At 47.7% G+C, this 22,726-nt stretch overlaps 1 protein-coding gene across 3 annotated transcripts in view; it reads left to right on the top strand.

The window, feature by feature from the left end:
• Positions 1–22,726, top strand: part of RASSF3 (Ras association domain family member 3) — a 172,932-nt gene that overhangs the window by 77,233 nt on the left and 72,973 nt on the right. The window contains exon 1 of one of the 3 annotated variants that reach the window (XM_073327886.1): positions 21,458–21,657. The exons of the other annotated variants lie outside the window; for them this stretch is intronic. Within the exon in view, the coding sequence (XP_073183987.1) occupies positions 21,550–21,657 (108 nt within the window). The 5' untranslated portion in view covers positions 21,458–21,549. Of the gene's footprint in view, positions 1–21,457; positions 21,658–22,726 lie in introns of those variants that run through there. 3 annotated transcript variants of the gene reach the window in all.

Here is a 22,726-nt window from a genome sequence, read left to right as displayed (position 1 = left end):
TTTAATCTCAGCCCCTCCACGCAGGCTCGGACGTGCAACAGGTGACCCGGAACGACCTCAGGCCGTAGCTCGGGGGAGAACAGGGTGGCCACCCCAGCCAAACGGGCGCCGAGGTGGCTAAAGTAAACTTCGTCCCCCCACTCCAGCCGCCAGCTAGCCTCGACAGCTGGAGCCGTGTGGGTCTCCTGCAGGAAGATCACAGAGTACCCCCCCCCCCCCCGAAGGAAGGAGAGCGCCTGGCTCCTGCGGAGACCCACGCTACAGCCCCTGGTGTTCAGCATGGCAAAGATGGTATCTTTCATAGGGAGGGCTGGGGTGAATCCTCACGGGCAGGGGAATCGACGGCTTCCAGCGGGCCCCGCAACAACCCATGTTCAACCCCAAAGGTCATCAGGGAGTTGTGGAACTTACGGGCCCGCCAGTAGGCCACGAGACCCTGCCTCCCAGTCTCTCTCCCCTCCCCAAAAAGGCCCTTCACGGCCCGGAGGATGCGATGGAAGTCCCCCCAGCGCTGGAGGGCGAGCTGCACCTTGCCCTTTGAGCCACGGGTGTCCAGCAGGAAATGGCGCAGCTCTTCCCTCAGCGCAGAGGGGGACGCGGCAGCCAACCCACTGCTGTCCTCCGGTAAGGCCCCTAAAAGATCTTCGCGGCCTGCAGAGACGGGCAAGCATGGAGCGGAACCCCGGTGCAGTTGCGCTGGGCAGCCCGTCCCCATCCCTGGCACAGGAGGGGGTGGCGGAGGGAATAGTGCAGCCATGATGTTAGGAAGAGGGGACACGAAAACCGCCCCCTGAGAATTGTCCGTAGACAGAGGAAACGAGACAACCTTGGGGGCGGCAATAACATGGGCGGTGGCAGGGAAGGGGGCGAGCGACTCATTGGGGACGGAAATAGGATCGGGGGCGGGGTGGGGACTGGGCCAGGGGCAAGGACAGAAGAAGGGGCAGGAGTAGGGACAAGAGCTAATATTGGGACTGGGGCAGGAAAGGGACCGGGAGCAGCAGTAGGAACAGGAGCAGGGACACTGATGGGTTCACGGTCCCCGGCAACCGGGCTATCGGGGTGCGGCTCCTCTCGGCCGGGAGTGGGGGACAACGGGACCGAGGTCAGAGAGGGGCCTGCACTGACGCTGGGCACGGGAGCTGTGAGAAACACGTCACCCACAGCCACGGCGTCAGGAACTACGGAAACTTCAGTGGGGCCCCCCTCCAGAGGGGAAGCCAACCGCTCCATCCAGGTGGTAGAGGGCACGCCCACAGGCTCGGGGCCCGACTGCTCGGCATTGGCCGTCACCTAAAGGGGCTCAACGGCCTCAGATGAGGTGCCATCCGCGGCCGGACAAATAGGGAGAGCCAGGAGGCTACAGTTGGGAGTGAGGGGCAGGGAGAAGGAGGAGGGGGCAGTGGAACAGAGCCGCCTCCCAGATCGAGGCCCGCTGACTGGGGGTCGTCCTCCCCCTGGGTGACTGGGGTCAGACCCAGGGCCTCAATCTCCTCTAATATGGAGGTAAATCCAGTCCCCGCGGCCCCAGAGTCCTCCGCGTCAGGAGCCGGGGCAGTAATAGCCCTGCTATCGACAACAGCAGGGGGCACAGGTGGCAAAGGGGCCAGGGGAACTCCTACAGAGGCCTCCTCGGGAGGGGACTCAACAAGGGGGGGCGGTGACACCTCTGTCTGCTGCCATGGCTGCTATAGCCAGCGTCTCCTGCTGAGCTCCATCCGGAGGCGCGGCAGAAGATGTAACAGCGTCAGCCCCCCGCAGCATTTTTTGCAGGGCCTCCTCTCCCTCCTCGTCGGAGGGGAGGGATCGAGCCCACGATTTACGGGTGCCGCGCTTCCCCCAGACGAGCACCCAGCCCTCCCAAGTGGAGGTGGAGGGCCAGTCAGCAGGGGCAGGGCCAGGGGGCAAGGGTGATTGTTTTGGGGCTCGGGGCAGCAATGGCGGGACAATGGGAGGAAAGGAAACCTCCCCCTGGGGCGGGCCCTCTCCCTCTGCCGACAGAGGTCTTGCTGCCCTCTCCTCCACAGGAGGAGGGGCAGCAGCAGTGGCAGCCGGGCTGCCAGGGTCACCAGTGGTGACAGGGCCGGTGCTCTCCCGGGTGTCGGGGGTCCTGGACGCTCCTCCGGGCCGGGCCAGGGGGCAGTCCCTCCGGACGTGCCCCGTCGCCCGGCGGAGAAAGCACCGGGCCTCCCCTGTTGAATAATGGACCCAGTAATGGGCCCCCTGATAGGGCACCAAGAAGGACCCCTCGAGCGCCACCCCGCCACACGTCACCGGTGGCACTTGAATCTGTGCCTGCCGGCGGAAGGACAGAACATGGCGGAGGGCAGGGTCCTTGCAGCGCAGTGGGAGAGGGCTGATGATTGAGATGGGTTTCCCCAGGGTGGAGAGGGCAGGCAACGTTGCGCAGGAAGGGTGGGATGGAGGTCAATACCACCCGTACGCCCAAGTCCTCCAGGAGTTCTAGGGCAACGAACACGCCCCCCACCGCCATGCCCTTCTCTACCGCCTCTTGAGTGGCGGCCTCTGATGCTAGGAAGAACACAACCTTACCATACATCTTGGAGGCCGCCACGATGGCCGTGGGCCCTACCACCCTCACCAATGCCTGCACCTACGTTTCAACGTGGGGTGACGCGGACACCAGGAGGCAGCGAACGTCATGCTTCCTGGTCAGCGAGGGGAATGGGCCCCAGCCACCAGGAATGGTACCGGAGACGGCAGTCGGGGCAGATGGCGCGGCGGCATACGGGGGGGCGGTGGCCACCTGGGCATACGCTCTGGGGGCTCGGGATGGAGCGCCCCCAGAGCTGGTGGAGGGAACGGCTGGGGAGGAAGGGGCCATGGCAGATGTCGGGGCCGTGGCAGGGAGAGCAGCCCCGCCAATGGGAGGTTTTGTTTTCCGGGCGGGGCCTTTGCCCTTTTTATTCCCCTGGCCCTTTTTGCCGGTGGAAGGGGCAGCCATGGCAGCGGCGGAGTCTAGGCTAGTGGTGGCTGAGAGGGTAGCCGCTGGGGTGGGCAAGGGAGAAACTACGGGAGCAGTAGGGGCAGGGGTAGGGTCCTCCTCCATAGTGGAAAGAGGCAGGAGGAGGCCCCAAATCGGGGGTGGGACAATGGACAGCTGCTCTTCCCCACTAGACGACAGGCAGGGGAGGAAGGTCCAGGAAACAGGGTATTGGGAATAGGTGAGACAGGGCTAACCACTCCTCCCTGCTAGACTGTATGCAGGAAGGAGGATACCAGCGTGAGCTGGGGGCGGGGAACTGTAGAGGGGCACCAGTGGAAGGGAAGAAGCAACCACTCCTCCCCGCTAGGCTGCAGGCAGGGGAGGAGGGTGCTAACAACAGAAGGACACGGGGACAACAAAGGAGAGGGGAACAATCATGGGCGCAGGGCGGGGCGCTGGCTTCTCCGGCTGCACTCGGACGGGGAAGGACTACAATTGCATCAGGGGTGGTGCAGTGATCAGGATAAACCATTTAAAAGGGTGGTAAGAAGGGGGGGCACAAGTGCTTCAAAAGGGACATGGGCACACCAAACTGCGAGCTTCCCAGATGAACACACTGTTCCAAAATGAGTGATATTTTTTTTTAAATTCTAGAATAATTACTCTACTTTGGAAGTGTGCTAATTACTCTGGAATAAAAGTGACTTTTATTCTGGAGTAGTGTGTATCCATCTAGGGAGAATATTCCAGAGCTATTCTGGAACAGCTATGTCAGACAATCTCCCTATGAAGACAAGCCCTGAAGTATTAAAAAAGTAGCAAGTAGAATTGGTCAAAAGAATTATCAAGATTTTTAATGAAAATTTCATCTTTTTTTTAAAATTTAAATAGAATGTACTTGAAACTTTATTCATTTATTTTTTGCCAGTTCTAATGTCAGTGTTCATCTATTGATCTATTTGCAGCTGTTGGAACCTGCAGAAAGAGATAGTCACTGCTGACTATTGACTCAGTGCAGCAGTGGCCATATCTAAAGTCCTTCAAAGTCAATCAGATTCTTCCTATTGACTTCTGTGGGCTTTGGATCAAGCCCTTGATGTGGCCCAGTAATGCCACTCTGGTTATAAGAAAGGTGAGGAATAGCTTTTTATATCTTAGCCTACCAAAGTTATGGAAAAACAAATAACCACATATGGATATAAACGCATGTATTTGTGTAATAAAAATGTGTATTAGTAAAATTTCTGTAAAATTATATTAGGTAGTATTAATGCCCTAGCTATTAATGACACATCTATTGGAAGGTGTACTGTCACTGTCTTTTAAAAGCAATGGCAATGATGTCATGTTGTTTGAAGTTTTTGGGTGAAGCCACTGTGTTTACCCAAGATAAATAAGTTGCAGACTCTCCCTGGAGAAAACATAAAACCAGATTCTGGGAGTCTTGAGCTCATCAGGAAGAAGCTCAGCTCCTCATGGGCTTGGGAGTCATAATTACCTTATGTGGTGTCATGTTTTGGTCTTGATTGTCATTCAGTCTCTTTCCAGAGTAACAGCCGTGTTAGTCTGTATTCGCAAAAAGAAAAGGAGTACTTGTGGCACCTTAAAGACTAACCAATTTATTTGAGCATAAGCTTTCGTGAGCTACAGCTCACTTCATTGGATAGCTCACGAAAACTTATGCTCAAATAAATTGGTTAGTCTCTAAGGTGCCACAAGTACTGTATTCATTCAGTCTCTTGTATACCTCCATTGCTTGATGTAGGTTCAAGTAGAGACTTTTCATCTCCTAATTCTTGTGACTATGATCTTCCACTACCCTGCAAGTTCCTTGGAGCACTTGGGGCTACAGAACCTGTCATAAGACAAAAGGCTGCAGCTTTCAAAAGCAGTGTGACAGCAATTCTAAGGAATATTTTCCTGCAAGCATCACTGTTCTGAATTTTTTTGTTTTTAATGCCAGCCAGTATTTAAAAACTGATATGCTGATTCACAGATGCCATTACTTGGGTTCTCTAGTTTTCATTTATCATGTGAATATTGTATCCATTCCATCAAACAAAATCCAGCATTGTCACCTAACCTTCTTCATGATCTACATATTCGTATTATGGCTGTGATATCTTTAATCAGATCTTCTGGGTTCTGCGTTCTGGGTTTGGATGACTTTTTCACAGTAGTCCTTCTATTTATTAAGCCACGATATTTACATCTTGTTTGGTATGCTGATTAGAAAATGAATTCAGGCATAGTCGGCCAGAACAAAAGGGGCAAATTGCCCTGCTGGGAGCTTGTACTCAATGTGACACATCCACCAAGCAAATGAAATTAATTGGCTTGAAATCTCCCTCTTATTAAAGGTATTTCCCATAGGTATCACTACAAACATTTCATATATAATCCCCCAGACATTCTTCAACTAGACCATCATGGAAAAGACCAACTGTGCAGACTTTATCTTCGTATTGTGTGCATGTATGGTGGGGTGCAGCTGCCTCTACAGAACTATCCTGTTCTGACAGGGACAGGCCCTCCATAGGGCCAGGAGTTAGTTAGAGGGATGGAGTAAGGTGGGGTCATGAAGGGAGGAGGTATCGGAATGGGGATGCACATTGCTCTGTCCTTAAGACTTATGGAGAATCTGGAGGAAAGTGTGTGCATCGTAAGTCTGTATCAGCTTCTCTGTGAACCTCCTCTGCATCTGTAAATCTCTCTTGGGTGAGTTCTGGGGAAGCTGCTGGCTTGGGAGTCCCTGAAGCCATGCTGCTTGGCAGCCAGAAAGTGCTCCGGGAAGAGTGCAGAAGTACTGGACATTTGTGTGTCTCCCTCCTGTGGATACTGCAGGGGGCTGCATGACAGGAGGCAAAAACAGCCTAACCCTCCCTTCAGTTTGTTGGGAGAACTTTAATGAGAGGACCCCACGAACCCTTCCAGAACATCAGTAGTAGCCCTATAAGCCAGTGAAGAACTGCAGGGGGAAAGACCTGTGATGTCTGATCCTGTAGACAGGTTTCAGAGTAGCAGCCGTGTTTGTCTGTATTCGCAAAAAGAAAAGGAGTACTCGTGGCACCTTAGAGACTAACCAATTTATTTGAGCACAAGCTTTCGTGAGCTACAGCTCACTTCATCAAATAAATTTGTTAGTCTCTAAGGTGCCACAAGTACTCCTTTTCTTGATCCTGCAGAGAGGCATTACTCTTGTTTTAAGATATATTGCCTGCAGATGTGCTGAAGTGAGTATGGTCAGCAGAAGTACTTGCTATACCTTTGGAAAAAGTGTAGCCTGTGCTCCCCTTAGTATTGACCTGTTTTTGCCTGCCAGCACGCTGGATGTGTGTGGAGTCATGGCCATGCCCCTTCTAAGGCTTTGTCTTCACAGACACACAGATATTTTTAACATTGAGATAACTAATGCACAATAGTTATCTGGCAAATCCGAAGTGGTGATAAGTTACTTGTAGTTTTTACTGTGAGATAGCTAGGTGATGTCAACTATATACCCCCAACCCAGGGCTGACCCTGCCTAGTTTACGTCATGATAAAAACATAGTGGAGACAAGCCACTTTATTTTTAAAGTGGGATAGGTTAATTATCCTTTAGTAAAAACACACTTTCTGTCAGTGAAAATATAGCCTTACAGTATGTCTACACTGTAGCTGGGAACAGGCATCCTAGCCCGAGTAGCCAGACTCATGCTAGCTCTGCTCAAGATAGGTGCTAAAAAGGTGAGGACTTGGCAGCATGGGTAGTGGGTAATGTAAAATGCATTCCATCACTTGCAGTCAAATGACTGACTTCTGAGTTGGGAGTGCGGGGAGAGGACTCTTGTTACCCCTATTCCACCTCCCAGAATGTGGCTTTCAGCACCGCTCCTTCATAAAGTAGTGTTTCTCATTAACACTATCCACCTTTTTTTTCCCCTCCTCAACCTCTTTCTACTTGCCTCCCCGATCATTATCTTTTTTATAGGATTCCTCTGCCTACAAATATAACTAATCAGAAAGATCATATGATTATTAAGAAGCAATTTGTTGGAAGTGGAATGATGTAGGGATTAGAGCAGGGATCTCAAACTCAAATGACCACAAGGACCACATGAGAACTAGTACATTGGCCGAGGGCCACACCACTGACCCCTGCTGCCCTGGTCCTGCCCCCACTCTGCCCCTTCTGTGAGGCCCCACCCCTGCTCCGCCTCTTCCCACCCCTTCCCTGCCCCCATTCCAATCCCTTCCCTGAAATCTCTGCCCCAACTCCGCCCCCTCCCTGCCCCCAGGGAGTACAGGGTGCGTCAGGAGGCTCAGGGCAGGGGGTCGGGGTGCAGCAGGGGGCTCAGGGCAGGGGGTTGGGGTGCAGCAGGGGTGTGGGGTGTGGCAGGTGCCTCAGGGCAGGGGGTCGGGGTGCAGTAGAGGTTCAGGGGGCGGATCCAGCCTGCCACGCACTGGGCTGCCTGCCTGCCCTGCCCCTGCGTGGCTCTGGGCAGCAGCCGGGACCTGGGGGAGGGGTGGGAGGAACAGCGGTCTGTGTATTGCCCTGGCCACTCCTCCAGGTACCTCCCCCAAAGCTCCCATTGGCCGGGAATGGGGAACCGCCAGAGCTTGCCCTTCCCCTGGTGTGCACCGGGCCAGAGCTGCTCTCGGTAAATGCTCGGGGGGCAGGGGGGTTGCGGGGAGCTGGCGGGCTGCAGAAAATAACCCCGTGGGCCGTGTGTTTGAGACCCCTGGATTAGAGCATGATACTAGGAGTTGAGAGACCAGGCTTGTAGGCCTAGTTCTACCACTGATTTACTGTGTGGCCTTCAGAAGTCACTTAGGCCACAATTTTCTGAAGCACCCATTAATTTTGAGTGCCTCCATTTTTTGGGTGCTCAACCTGAGACAGCTTGGGTCTGATTCCCCTTCCTCCTCCCCAAGTCCTGCTTCAACATGTCTCGGGTTAGGCACACAGAATTAGCAGACATTTCAAAAATGGTGGTAATTACCTCTGTTTGTTTCCTATATAGAAAGTGGGGATAGCAATACGTACTATCTACCTACCTCACAGTAGTATTGTGAAGATTAACTATTCTTTATAAAGCATTTGGTACAATTTTCATAGTATGTTTAATACTGAAGATATACAATACTATAAAAATGGTTAGTGGTATATTCTGAAATTTATTTCTTAATCTATGCCATAAGTATGCTTTTACTGTATTGGAAATCTAGATATGCGTAAGATTCACTCAAGAACTGCTGTAGAATGATTTATCTTGGAAGAGGCTTTGATTGTATCTGTTAAAGAAACATTTTATTTTGGAGGAGGAAATTCTTGAGCGTAAGGTATTACAAATAGGGCAATTTCCAGTGAGTATCAATTCTGGGGTGTCTTTGACCCTGTCCTTTGTGAGTGGTGATATTGCAATAGCTAATTATGTCTGAGGTTAGGATCAGCAGAAATAACTGACAGAAATAATCCCTAGTGTCTCTGGAAGACACAAGTGAATTAGAAGCACCTGAAACTCACGCTTCAAACTGAGCATATAGTTACACTAGACTTTGTACATGTCACTTAATGAGGTTGAAATCCTGACTCCATTGATGCCTGTGGCAAAACTCCCATTGATGTCAGTAGGTTCAGCATTTCACCTGGAGACGGTAAGCATTTATTAATTATAATTTGACTTTTAATGCTCCTCTGTTAATAACTTCATTTCCTCTTTAAACTGTGCTTGCCTGCTGCAGATTAGAATACTTTAGTCCCAGAGCACTGATGGGCTGAGGGGAAGGAACCTGTCCCCTCCCTCCTCAGCCAGAAGGTTGGCTTGGTTGGCACAAGACCTCTTATGTCAGGAATGTAAGCCTGCACCCCACCCGTCCCAAAACCTTTGTAACTTTAAGAATAACTGACATCTACCCGTTACACTATGTGCTAGAGCAGCATTTCACAGAGAGTCCATTAGGCTATGTTATAGCAAAAGCTACAAGAGTTATATTTCCTGGTCATTCTACACTCTTCCGTGCACTTTCATTTCTTTTAAGGCACCTGTGTTTTTTGGCTACAATAAGCAGGGGGGAAGCTAAATTTTGCCAACTCCCTTCTAGTTTTGGCAGTTTCACTCTAGTTACTTCCAGGAATTATGTCCCTGTCACAGATAGGCTGTCAGTGCCAGATTTGGGAAAACCCTCCTTCTTGTTTTGATTAGGAAATGGATTCTTTTCAAAAGCATTCCCCTCCCTCACTCTCCCATATTTTCACCATGGTCGGAGATGGCTGCATCCAAAATGCGAAGTGTGCTGAAAATAAATTTGATAAGTGCCCTGCAGAATCTGCTGTCAAGGATGCTATAGACAGTTCAATATTTGCTCCACTCCCATCTGTCTGTTTCACTTTGGCAGAGTCTGATACCTGGTGGCTCAGGCATTTGCAGTCTCTTGTCAGTGTTACACTGAAAGAGGATGTGGCTCTTAGAATGTTACACGTGAAGAATTAGAACCAAAGAATACACAGCCATTGGCCCCTGAAGCTATTTTAAAAGGACCCTGTAAAGATGGTTTTTAGGCAGATGATATTGTAAATGCACCACACTCCCAACAAGAAGATGGAGTGAATACATTTCCCACGAAGGAAAAGTACCTGCCACATGGATTGTATATGCTGTTGGTCCTGGAGAGGAGGAGCTAGCAGCTGAGCATCTTTGGAAAAGCAGGCCTATGAAGAGATTAGCTAATGCAGGCTCAAGACCATCTTTAGTGACAGGACCACTGAAGAAAACGGCCTGAGAATGAGCTGGAGACTTTTTCTGGTCACCTTCAAAAGGGAGTTCGGTGACTTCAAAAGCTGGGGCCATAAGTAAGTAAGGAAGCTCCCCTCCACCTACTGGGCCCTGGATGCAGTTCATCAGGACTACATGCAAGTGAAGGCAGCTCTTCTAAACCATGTTGTAGCCAGAGGCTGCCCTAAGAAGAGGTACTCGGGCAAGAGAGAAGGCCACATCAGGAACTTGTCCATACAGAATGCACACAGAGGGACGCTTTGGAATGAGGATGGAAGTAAGACTCTGTGTAAGACCTACAGCCCTACTAAAGCTGCAACAAGGTCTAAATATTTTCATTAAAATTGTGTAGGGTTTGCTAAGAAATTCAGTTTTCATGTAAAAACTGAGCTTTCAAGGGGTGACAAATTATTTTTAGAGGACTCAAGTCCAAACACAAACAAGATGGCTTTGTGTAAATAGCTGAGCATGCAGTATTCTTTTTTCTTTAGATACTTCACAGCAGTATTGCAAGGCCAAATGAATGTTTCATGAAATACTCTGAAGGTCTCAAATGGACATGCACATGATAATCATTTATTGATTGCTTAATATCCGGGACATACAACTTGCCCCAATAACATTCTAGGAGAGTTGGAACTTAAGTCCAACCACAAAAGAAGAAAAAACTTTTAAGCCAAAATCATGGAGGTGGGGATGGGTGGGTTTTGTTTTTTCTGAGGACTGACTCATGATTTTTTGAATGTTTGGGATTGGTAATACTGCTATCATTAACACATGATGGTAGCCAGCAGGGTAGGGCTCCATTCAGCTGGTACATGGTACTGGTACCTCTCAAGTTGCTATCTTGTTTGCTGGAATCTCACTTACTTTTTTAAAATTAAGCCTTTAGCTCTGTGGTTGTAAAGAAAACTTTTAAACTGTGAACCAAGTGTGATGGATGCAGAGATGTCAGCAGAAAGCCTGGTTTTATACTGGCAATGAGAGTGCCAGGAACTGGAGAAGAAAGTACGTTAAATCAAACAGTGTGGAAATATAGTAGCAAGATTTACCACTGCAAATCTTGCTACTGCAGTGGTACAAGTAGTAAAGAAAATGTCTTTGGCATCTTTGCTCATTAAATTTCATTTTGTGCTATGGCGATGTCTACTTTCACAGTGACAAGGTGGATGAGGTCATCTCTCTTATTGGACCAATTTATGTTGGTGAAAGACAAGCTTTCAAACTTCACAGAGCTCTTCAAAGTAACTAACAAAGCCCTTAAAAATGGTTGGAAAAGCTCTTTCCCAGAAGAGGTATAAACAAGCTAAAATCACTTACTCAAGCATTTATTAGCACTCTACATTTTGATCTTGAGCTATGTAAATTCACAGTGATTCAAACCATCTGCACTCTAGAACAATTAAAAACCTTCAGACCTCCTATGAGTTTCCTTCCTCTGATTATAACTTATGTGGTGTAGTAAAACACAGAGGTAAACAGCTAGTTAGTGCAGACTTTTGTGCCTATTTAATTTTATAGTGCAATTCACATACAACAATTCCCCCTTTAAAGGCAGTTAGCTTTCATCTGGAAAACATAACTTTTTTTTTTATACTGAAATGTTAGTTTATATGGCTTTGAAACAATTTGAGTTAGAAGTGCCTGCTCTCACTCATTCAGACTTCAAAAAAAATTGTCCTTTGGGGTATAATATTTTCCACACTTGATCTTAGCTGAACAGTGAATTTTTAAAAAAAGTTTGAGGAAAATCTATCCAGCCATTTTGGATATGCAGTGCTGAAATAGAAACTGTCCATTGTATGTTTAAAAGAAAAAAAGCACACACCCCCTCCCCCCCGCTTTTTTTTTTTTGACACAGAACTCAAACATTTGAATTCTGAAACTCGTGAATGTAAATAGTACTTCTTTTGGAGTTTCTCCATGAACACATTTGGATAAAGATTCTTACAAGCAATTTGAAAATTCCCTTCTGAGTGTGCTCATCTTGCAACTAAGGTTTTTATTGTTAGCAGAGCCTAAGTCCTAGCCTCCTTTGGGATATCCAATGAACATTCTCACTTCCTCACCAACTGCTTCCAAGCTGCAGCTGAAATTGTTTCGGTGAGATGTCTACAGACATCTCAAGCTTCAAAACAATCAAAACAAAAAAAAAAAACCCACTGGTTGGACATCCAGAACTAGAAACTATTGTGGTGTGAAAACATTGGGACCTCTCCACAGATCTTCCTATAAGCTGCAAATTCTGAGCTTTTACTTTAAATACTGTTTATCTTAATTGCCAACGTACATGCACATCACAATGTAAACATATATGGTACTGTTCTGTTACCCCAGCCTTAAAAAAACAAAAACAAAAAAACCCCTGTCTCCACCTAAGTTCCCTGAAAGCTGCGCCGCCCCACAGCAGCCTATTTAGCGCCATGCAGGCGCTCAGAGAACCCGCCTGGGGACCTGCTGTGGCCCAGGGAGGGGCGCTACACCCCTAGCCCCAAACTAGCCTGACCCTGAATCTGCTGGGGCGCCTGGACCTGCCACGGCCAGGACACCCCTTCCCCGGCCCGAAGCCAGCCCTGGCCTGGATGCTGGGGGAGGAGGGCCTATCCTGGCAACCCAGCCCTGGAGCTGCCATGGCGGGGAGAGGTGCCTTTTCCACCCCGAGCCCAGGTGCTACTGTGGGGGAGAGCTGCAGGGGAGTCCTCTCTCCCTGCCATAGCCCCAGAGCCCCATCCTGTACTGCAACTCCCCCATCCCTCACCCTCTACCCCAGTTTTGAGCCCCTCATCCCCGGCCCCACCCAGAGCCCTCACACCCCTGCACTCCAACCTTCTGCCCCAGCCCGGAGCCCCCTCCCACACTCCGAACCCCTAGGCCCCATCCCCACCACATGGATTTTGTTATGTGCACCAATATGGAGGTGATGTGATGTGTGACACAACAAAATTCATTCCACACATGGGTGGGAAAAATTGGTCTCCAGCCAACTATAACCAGAGTAAAGTTATACATTCTCTGTACTCCAACCCATTCTCATCAATGAGGTGTGACCTTCAAAGCATAATACAGATATGGATCATATAAATATTAACATTAATAAGACCATGCTTTCTGTTTTAAAACATGGGAATTATATGTGAAACAAATAAAACTTTAAGGTGTTTTTTTCAATTTTAAAATTATAGGCAGGGAATGCAATACAAGGCACCTAACTCAGACATGTTGCAAATTCTGTAAATCTAACAGTATAGAGCTAACAATTAAACAATTAGTTATTCCTTTGAAAAAGCATATGTGAAAACAATGATGTTTAGGTTGCAAAGACATGCAGTCAAAAATTAGGAAACACCAGATTTACATATGCCAGTGCAACCTTAAATTGACCCCTTGGCTGTACCTATAGACTGAATGAGGCGGGGCCCTGTGGAAAACAGAATGTGATCATGTAATTAAAAACTAAATCATGATGGGCTGATTCTGAATTAAAGACGCACAAGCAACTGGAAATCTAGCATTTCCTAGTTTTTGACTGATTGTCACTGAAATCTGTATTCTTTTTTGATGTAAGCTTTTGTACATAATTTCCAGGAGAGGGGAGGTGCGCCTTTTCAGGGAAAGGTGAATTCTGTTGCATCATCACAAGGTCTGAACTCTTGAAACTTCAGCACAGCTACACCACTGTAGGTAGCAGTAGGAGAAGGCTGTTATCCCGGTGTGGGGGAGAAGCTGCTAGCACCATGTGCTCTGTCTAGGAGGTAGTCCAGAGTAACTCATCCTAGCCCCTCCACCCCCCCAATAGTGGGGCGGGCTCTTGACCTATGTAATTTGTGAAAATGTTGAGTTTTTCTTGTTCTCTGTTCTTGCTGCAGTGCCTATTGCTATGTGGAAAGTAAAGGAGAATCAGAGCTGTACAAAAGCAGGAAGCCTCCTTACATCAGTGCCTGACCAGAGCTAAAGCCATTACACTGCTGGACAACTCATTAATGTAAAGACATTTTCCCTTTCTTCCCTGCTCTTTTCTGCTGTCTAGGGATGAGTCTAGGCTAAGAAAATTGGAGTTCATAATTCCCCACCAATGGCGCTCCACCAATGAATACTGTAGACAAGACTCAGGAGAAAACGGGTAATCTAGTACAAGGGAACTCTTACAGCAATCTCAGACATTCCTGTCAGCTTTTTAAAAAGATGAACATCATCAGTAATGTATGAGTAGGTCAAAACTTGGGATTTGGGTATGCCCCCTGCCATCAGTTCAAAGCCAGGAAATTGATCTTAAATCCATTAAAATGTGGGTTCAAGACACTGTATGCATCACTCTTTAATTTATTTTAATATATTTCCATTTTCTTTCTTTGCTTTTTCCTATGTCCATGTTTCCTTCTGTGTCTTGATACATCTTTTGTCAGCACTTTCTTTCTTCCTAAAACTTTCTGTTTAACATGTTACCTATCTGATATGGTTTTTCTTTGGCCTAATACTTCCTTTGTGTATTTGGCCTAATACTTCCTTTGTGTATTTGTTCATTGTATTTACACCATTTTGACCCTCCTTAGTCCACTCCACTTCTACCCTCATCTTCTTTGGATAGAGGCAGTAGCACTCACCATCCAAATGTGGTGGGATGAGAACACTTTTGTATGGTGAACAGGAGATGGAATAAATTTGTAGATGTTGGCTTCCAAATATGCCGTGAGTTGGTGAGCCCTGGCTAAAGCAAAATTAGAATTAGGGCACAATTTTCAAAGATACCCAAGTCTCAGTGAAAGTCCTGAACATTCTGCCCTTATAGCTGTGCTGTAGAAGTACAGCAAACTATCATTAATTTGTGTTAGCAACTAGGAAACTGAATTTTGTAAATGAACAACATAAAAAATGCATCATAAGGAATATCCTACTCCACCTAGGTACAGGAGGTATTCTCAGTAGAGGATTATCAGGAGGACCTCCACAGGATAACTTTCAACACAACATTACAGAGATACAGAGTTGTTGATGACAATGTCAGGATAGTGACAGTATCATTTCCTTCTGAGGATGCGATTCTGTTTCATAAATTGGTTGAGAGGATGACCTCAAACTTTTTTTTTTTTTTAAAGATGGTGGTAAAGGATGAGTGGGAAGTTAGGTCCAATCAAAAGTTATACACCCTTCTCTTGTCACTGTGTTAATCAACAGTTTCCAATACTGTTTATTAAAATAATACTCTAAGTTCCAAGCTGCAGTGTGGATGACCCCTAGAAAGTTTCCACTGCACTGCTAAGCAAGTTTGTAATAAAATAGAAAAAATGACACATCTAAAGTGTAACAAGAGAATCTCTTTTTCTTTGCCTTAGAGATTACACTGCTGATTTGATTGCCTGACTGGAAGGTCCCACCTCTCATTTATTTATTTATTTACTGGCTTCAGGAGAGATTCTGGGAATCAAATTGTAATTATAGTATATTAGGAGTGGCATTTTCCTGGTATTCATAAGCATGCAAGCTTCTACAGTTGTGGTGTCTGTACTTAAAACAGAAGGTCTGGTTCATTTTTATTGCTCCAAATACTCTTGCCTACTGTTAGCAATTAGAAAAAGTGTAAAAAGCAGAATAACTTTTGTTTGTTTTTAAGTACACATTATTATAGAATAAATTTCCTTAAAGTTGTATTTTCTCATACATTGTTACATTCTCTACCATTGTTATAGTTTAATCATAGAATATTAGGGTTGGAAGAGACCTCAGGAGATCTAGTCCAATCCCCTGCTTAAAGCAGGACCAACACCAACTAAATAATCCCAGCCAGGGCTTTGTCAAGCTGGGCCTTAAAAGCCTCTAAGGACGGAGATTCCGTCACCTCCCTAGGTAACCCATTCCAGTGCTTCACCAGCCTACTAGTGAAATAGTTTTTCCTAATATTCAACCTAGACCTCCCCCACTGCAACTTGAGACCATTGCTTCTTGTTCTGTCATCTGCCACCACTGAGAACAGCCTAGCTCTAGCCTCTTTGGAACCCCCCTTCAGGTAGTTGAAGGCTGCTATCAAATCCCCCCTCACTCTTCTCTTCTGCAGACTAAATAACCCCAGTTCCCTCAGCTTCTCCTCGTAAGTCATGTGCCCCAGCCCATTAATCATTTTTGTTATCCTCTGCTGGACTCTCTCCAATTTGTCCACATCCCTTCTATAGTGGGGGGACTAAAACTGGACACAATACTCCAGGTGTGGCCTCACCAGTGCCGAATAGAGGGGAATAATCACTTCCCTCGATCTGCAGGCAATGCTCCTACTAATACAGCCCAATATGCCGTTGGCCTTCTTGGCAACAAAGGCACATTGCTGACTCATATCCAGCTTCTCGTCCACTGTAATCCCCAGGTCCTTCCTAAGTGCAGGACTCTGCATTTGTCCTTGTTGAACCTCATCAGATTTCTTTTGGCCCAATCCTCCAATTTGTCTAGGTCACTCGGGACCCTATCCCTACCTTCCAGCATATCTACCTCTCCCCCCAGTTTAGTGTCATCTGCGAACTTGCTGAGGATGCAATTCATCCCATCATCCAGATCATTAATGAAGATGTTGAACAAAACCGGCCCCAGGACTGACCCCTGGGGCACTCCGCTTGATACCAGCTGCCAACTAGACATCGAGCTGTTGATCACTACCCGTTAAGCCCAACAGTCTAGCCAGCTTTCTATCTACTTTACAGTCCATTCGTCCAATCCATACTTCTTTAACTTGCTAGCAAGAATACTGTGGGAGACCGTATCAAAAGCTTTGCTAAAGTCAAGATATATCACATCCACCGCTTTCCCCATATCCAGAGAGCCAGCTATCTCATCATAGAAGGCAATCAGGTTGGTCAGGCATGACATGCCCTTGGTGAATCCATGTTGACTGTTCCTGATCACCTTCCTCTCCTCCAAGTGCTTCAAAATGGATTCCTTGAGGACCTGCTCCATGATTTTGCTGGGGACTGAAGTGAGGCTGACACAGGCATGCTATAGGGCCACCAGAAGTGGTCCGATGCTACTCCCCCTCACAGGCCCTGGAATAGATATTGTGCAGGAGAGTTGGGGAGGGAGTGGGCCTATAGGACATTGCAATATGGAGATTATGGGCTGTGACATAGCTTTCGGGAGATTGCCAGGGGATGTTTTGGACCTTTGAGCAGCCCAGAATCTAAGGATGCAGCACAAGAGCAGACTTATTATCTTCAATGTCAAAGTCATGTACATGCTTAAAACTCTGCTGTCCTTCTGATTGTTTTGTTTAGCTAGAGGCTCAGTCATTCTTAAACGCTGTAGGACCCTCTAAGCCCACTTCTCACCCCATCTTTTACTTCCTTGCTTTCAAGGGCCCAGTACCTTTCCCATACTCCAGCTTTGAGCAAGAGAAAGGACTGGCGCTTGTTTATGACACAGAAAGCAAGAGCAAACACAACACAGTTATTGCTGGAACTGATGTAAACACCACAGTTTATCAGTGATGAATAAAATACTTTAATACAAGCAAACAAAAAATGTTTACATAATGAAGTCACTAGACTCTAAGAACACTTCACCTTTATTAAATTAGACATCTGACTTCATGAATTGATGTTTGACAATTCAGAGTCCTTGCCAGGTTAGTCAAAATGTTCACCTTTGTTTTCCTGTTTTAAGGAAAACCTCAGCTTTACCTGTGCAGCTCTTATGAAGCTGAACCTGGTGTTGCATTTCAATAAAGTGAACTTTAAAATCCTTGATGAAAGTATAAGACTGCAGGTTAGCTCTACCTATAATGGAAAATATGCATCTTTTTCTTTGTATAAGATACATGCAGCTATATTATACGAAGTTCATCTTTTCCTACAGTTGCTTTATGTTAATGATTATTCATGAGAACATTGTTTCAGAACACTGTATGCTTGTTACTGTTTCTGGTCATAGGTGTATTATTTGGTTCTCAAACTTTTTAACTGATTTTGACCCTAGAAAGTCAGTAGTTTAAAAACCTATTTTAAAATTAGATTTCTATAGACACTATGCTTTTTTAAATAATGTTGTTCACAAGTCATCTTACGTGGGCATCTGTAGTATTATTTGGATTAAATTCTGTTTTAATTTTTTTAAATGTGTTCTCTATTGTCCTCTTGCCGGTTGCTCAAATGATCACAACAATGGATTGCCAGACTTATTTCTCAGCAGATTTAGTTTCTTTCTTTCTATGACTAATTGACAGCCAATGCACTCTAGAATATGACCCAATAATTACATTATGATTTGCTATTGTTCAGGAGAAAATATATGGTTAGTAAAGACAGTTCATTAAGCAAACAGTTAGAAACTAGCAGGAGTTCTGTTTGATTACATGGGCTGTGACACTTATTCCATCTGACCTTGGGAATCACTTGACCATCTAGCACTTCTGCCATAGAAAAATATGCTATGTTTGAACTGAGCTTTCCAAGATAAAAAGAAAGGAGTACTTGTGGCACCTTAGAGACTAACCAATTTATTTGAGCATGAGCTTTCGTGAGCTACAGCTCACTTCATCGGATGCATACCATGGAAACTGCAGAAGACATTATATACACACAGAGACCATGAAACAATACTTCCTCCCACCCCACTGTCCTGCTGGTAATAGCTTATCTAAAGTGATCATCAAGGTGGGCCATTTCCTGCACAAATCCAGGCTTTCTCATTCCCCCACCCCCATACACACACAAACTCACTCTCCTGCTGGTAATAGCTCATCCAAAGTGACCACTCTCCCTACAATGTGCATGGTAATCAAGGTGGGCCATTTCCTGCACAAATCCAGGCTCTCTCATTCCCCCACCCCCATACACACACAAACTCACTCTCCTGCTGGTAATAGCTCATCCAAAGTGACCACTCTCCCTACAATGTGCATGGTAATCAAGGTGGGCCATTTCCTGCACAAATCCAGGCTTTCTCACTCCCTCCCCCTCCCCCGACCCCCCCCCCGAACACACACACAAACTCACTCTCCTGCTGGCAATAGCTCATCCAAACTGACCACTCTCCAAGTTTAAATCCAAGTTTAACCAGAACGTCTGGGGGGGGAGGGTAGGAAAAAACAAGGGGAAATAGCATAATGACTTAGCCACTCCCAGTGACTTGCATAATGACTTAGCCACTCCCAGTCTCTATTTAAGCCTAAATTAGTAGTATCCAATTTGTAAATGAATTCCAATTCAACAGTTTCTCGCTGGAGTCTGGATTTGAAGTTTTTTTGTTGTAAGAAAGTGACCTTCATGTCTGTGATTGCGTGACCAGAGAGATTGAAGTGTTCTCCGACTGGTTTATGAATGTTATAATTCTTGACATCTGATTTGTGTCCATTTATTCTTTTACGTAGAGACTGTCCAGTTTGACCAATGTAAATGGCAGAGGGGCATTGCTGGCACATGATGGCATATATCACATTGGTGGATGTGCAGGTGAACGAGCCTCTGATAGTGTGGCTGATGTTATTAGGCCCTGTGATGGTGTCCTGAATAGATATGTGGGCACAGTTGGCAACGGGCTTTGTTGCAAGGATAGGTTCCTGGGTTAGTGGTTCTGTTGTGTGGTATGTGGTTGCTGGTGAGTATTTGCTTCAGGTTGCGGGGCTGTCTGTAGGCAAGGACTGGCCTGTCTCCCAAGATTTGTGAGAGTGTTGGGTCATCCTTCAGGATAGGTTGTAGATCCTTAATAATGCGTTGGAGGGGTTTTAGTTGGGGGCTGAAGGCGACGGCTAGTGGCGTTCTGTTATTTTCTTTGTTAGGCCTGTCCTGTAGTAGGTGACTTCTGGGAACTCCTCTGGCTCTATCAATCTGTTTCTTCACTTCCGCAGGTGGGTATTGTAGTTGTAAGAAAGCTTGACAGAGATCTTGTAGGTGTTTGTCTCTGTCTGAGGGGTTGGAGCAAATGCGGTTGTATCGCAGAGCTTGGCTGTAGACGATGGATCGTGTGGTGTGGTCAGGGTGAAAGCTGGAGGCATGCAGGTAGGAATAGCGGTCAGTAGGTTTCCGGTATAGGGTGGTGTTTATGTGACCATTGTTTATTAGCACCGTAGTGTCCAGGAAGTGGATCTCTTGTGTGGACTGGACCAGGCTGAGGTTGATGGTGGGATGGAAATTGTTGAAATCATGGTGGAATTCCTCAAGGGCTTCTTTTCCTTGGGTCCAGAGGATGAAGATGTCATCAATATAGCGCAAGTAGAGTAGGGGCTTTAGGGGACAAGAGCTGAGGAAGCGTTGTTCTAAATCAGCCATAAAAATGTTGGCATACTGTGGGGCCATGCGGGTACCCATAGCAGTGCCGCTGATCTGAAGGTATACATTGTCCCCAAATGTAAAATAGTTATACATGCTACGAGGGGCCACGGCAATGGTTCCCTCAACCCACCCAGCAATATTGTTAACCTATCCAACTGTACTCTCAGCCCAGCAGAAGCAGCTATCCTATCTCGGGGCCTCTCCTTCTGCCCCTCCACCCCCACGAACATGATACAGTTTGTTCGTGCAAAGATCCCAAAACTCTAAGTTAATTGACATTTATATTGTGCCAATAGCATGCCCGACACTTTAAAGATGTGTGAAGACAGACACCCTACCCCCATCTGAGCGTTGATGTATGCACAGACTTGCCCCAAAATAGCTAAATCAGTTTTAATTCACACCTTTTGTTACCACAGTGTCAGTCTGGGGGTGGACATTCTTCTTGGGCAATAACAGTGTTTGATTTTGCTTAAATTGGAAAATTGCTTTAAACTAAATTGATGTAAAATGGACAAGCTACATAAGAACGGCCATACTGCCTCAGACCAATGGCCTATCTCGCCCAATATGCTGGCTTTAGACAGGTTTCAGAGTAGCAGCTGTGTAAGTCTGTATCCGCAAAAAGAACAGTGGTCAATGCCAGATGCTTCAAAGGGAATAAACAGAACCGGGCAATAATTGAGGGAGCCATCCCATCATCTAGTCCCACAGCATCTGGTAGTCAGAGGCTTTGGGTTTGCAGTTTTGTTATAACCCTGTTGGTCCCTGGCTATTAGAGAGACAGAAACATAAGCCACTTCTGTTTCCCAAGAAGAGTATCTGTACACCCAGACTTCGCCCGAAATAACAAGAAGTGGGAGTTAAAATGGTTTTTGTTGCCCTGGTGCTAGTTTGAGAGCAGAGCAGCTCTTAGACAGGGGCAGGGTCTCTGTCTTCGCTTTTCCTGCTCAAGTGCCTGGCTGGCAGCTTATTGGCACAGCGTAAGTAATCAACGCTCTGAAGTTGTGGGGTTTTGAGCCATCAAACTGGCCCTCCCACTACGCTGGCTTCTTCCTTCCGCGTTACCGCTCCCACTCTCACCCCGGGCGGCCAGGTGTCCATAACAAAGGCTTGCGCGGGCGCTGGATGTGGAGTTCGTCGCAGAGAAACGAACTGCTCAGGGCAGGCTCTGCAGGAGACGATGCCTCCGCCCAGCTCACCTGCTGTTCGGGGACTAAAGTCCATCCCAGCCCCAGGTGAGCCGGAAGAGGCGCCGGGGGGGTTCCGGGCTGTTTGCATTGCACCACCCGGCCCCTCCTGCGAGGCGGGGGCGCTGCCGGCCGCCAGGCCAGTCCCTGCTGCCGGGGGAGGAGGCAGGGGCGAGGGCGGCGCCGTAGCCGGAGCTCCCCTTTGGGCTGCGCTGCCCCGTGTGAACTTGTGCTGCAGGGAGGCTGGGCAGGCGGGTGCCGGCTGCGGCAGCCGCCTCAGCTGTTGCGCCCGCGTCCCGGAGGCCTCGGGAGGGAGAGCAGCGGGCCCCCATGCGGCGGCAGGGAAGGGGGTCTCCGCCTGCGGGCCCCTGCCACAGCAGCGGCGGCCGCTGACGCTGCCCTGGGCTAGCAGCATGAGCAGCGGCTACAGCAGCCTGGAGGAGGAGGAGTCCGAGGAGTTCTTCACCGCCCGCACCTCCTTCTTCGGGAGGCCCCCGGCCAAAGCCAGGCCCGATCTGCAAGTGAGTGCAACGTCCCCGGGCCGGGGCAGCCCCGGCCGCTCCCCCCGGCGGGCGGGCAGCGTGTGCAGCCGGGCTGGCCCAGATCCTCGGGCTGTGCCCTGGCTCGCCCCGCTCCCGGCTGCCGCCCGCCTCCGGCCAGCCGCTCGCCAGGCACTGATCCCACCCGGCTGCCTCATTTCAGGCCTCCACGTGTCCCGGGCCCGGCTGTGAGGCAGCCGCAGAAGTTGCCGATGTCTTTTCCACCCCAGCGGAGCTCCTTCCCCCTGTGGGGACAGGGAATATTTGCCCTTGGTCCTCACTGGGACCCCCCTGATTTAGAAAATGCTCTGTAGGGGAGCTGTGGAATAAGCTCCTCCGTGTAAAGGCTGGGATAGTGCATGCACAGCCTGATCCGCATCGCCCTGGTCAGGGCCAGGGTCCGACCCCGCTGTCCGGTCCTGCCCTGTTAGTAATTGTTGCATGGATGCAGTGGAACAGTCACTAAACCTGAATAGGTTTCAGAATAGCAGCCGTGTTAGTCTGTATTCGCAAAAAGAAAAGGAGGACTTGTGGCACTTTAGAGACTAACAAATTTATTTGAGCATGAGCTTTCGTGAGCTACAGCTGACTGCATCCGATGAAGTGAGCTGTAGCTCACAAAAGCTTATGCTCAAATAAATCTGAATAGGCGTTAACCCAGCTCCAGGATTGCCTGGTAGCCGACAAGAGTGGGTGACATATTCCAGGCACCGAGATCAGGAGCATCTGTCTCCTTATTCCGCCTTAGGTGGTAATGAGCCATCCTCCTCTCTAGAGGTAACACTGATACCTCCTCTGCACCCTTCCAAACCCAACCCCTTCCCTCCCAGTAAACCCTCTACCCCTCTGGATTAAGATGGATATAAAATACTGAAATAAAGGTTTTCAAATATTCTGTTACAGATAAGCCATGATCAGTAATTTGAAACAGTATGCACATGGGATCTCAACGGTTAATGTATTAAATGTGTTGCAGTTCTCTTTTTAATCTGATCTGTTAGACTAAGGTGTGACTTGACAACTTGTTTTCTTTAGTGTTAGTGCTGGAGGC

Source organism: Lepidochelys kempii, chromosome 1 (assembly GCF_965140265.1).
Source record: "Lepidochelys kempii isolate rLepKem1 chromosome 1, rLepKem1.hap2, whole genome shotgun sequence".
Taxonomy (NCBI): domain Eukaryota; kingdom Metazoa; phylum Chordata; order Testudines; family Cheloniidae; genus Lepidochelys; species Lepidochelys kempii.
Note: the sequence above shows the minus strand (reverse complement) of the source record. Positions and strands in the feature narration are given on the sequence as shown.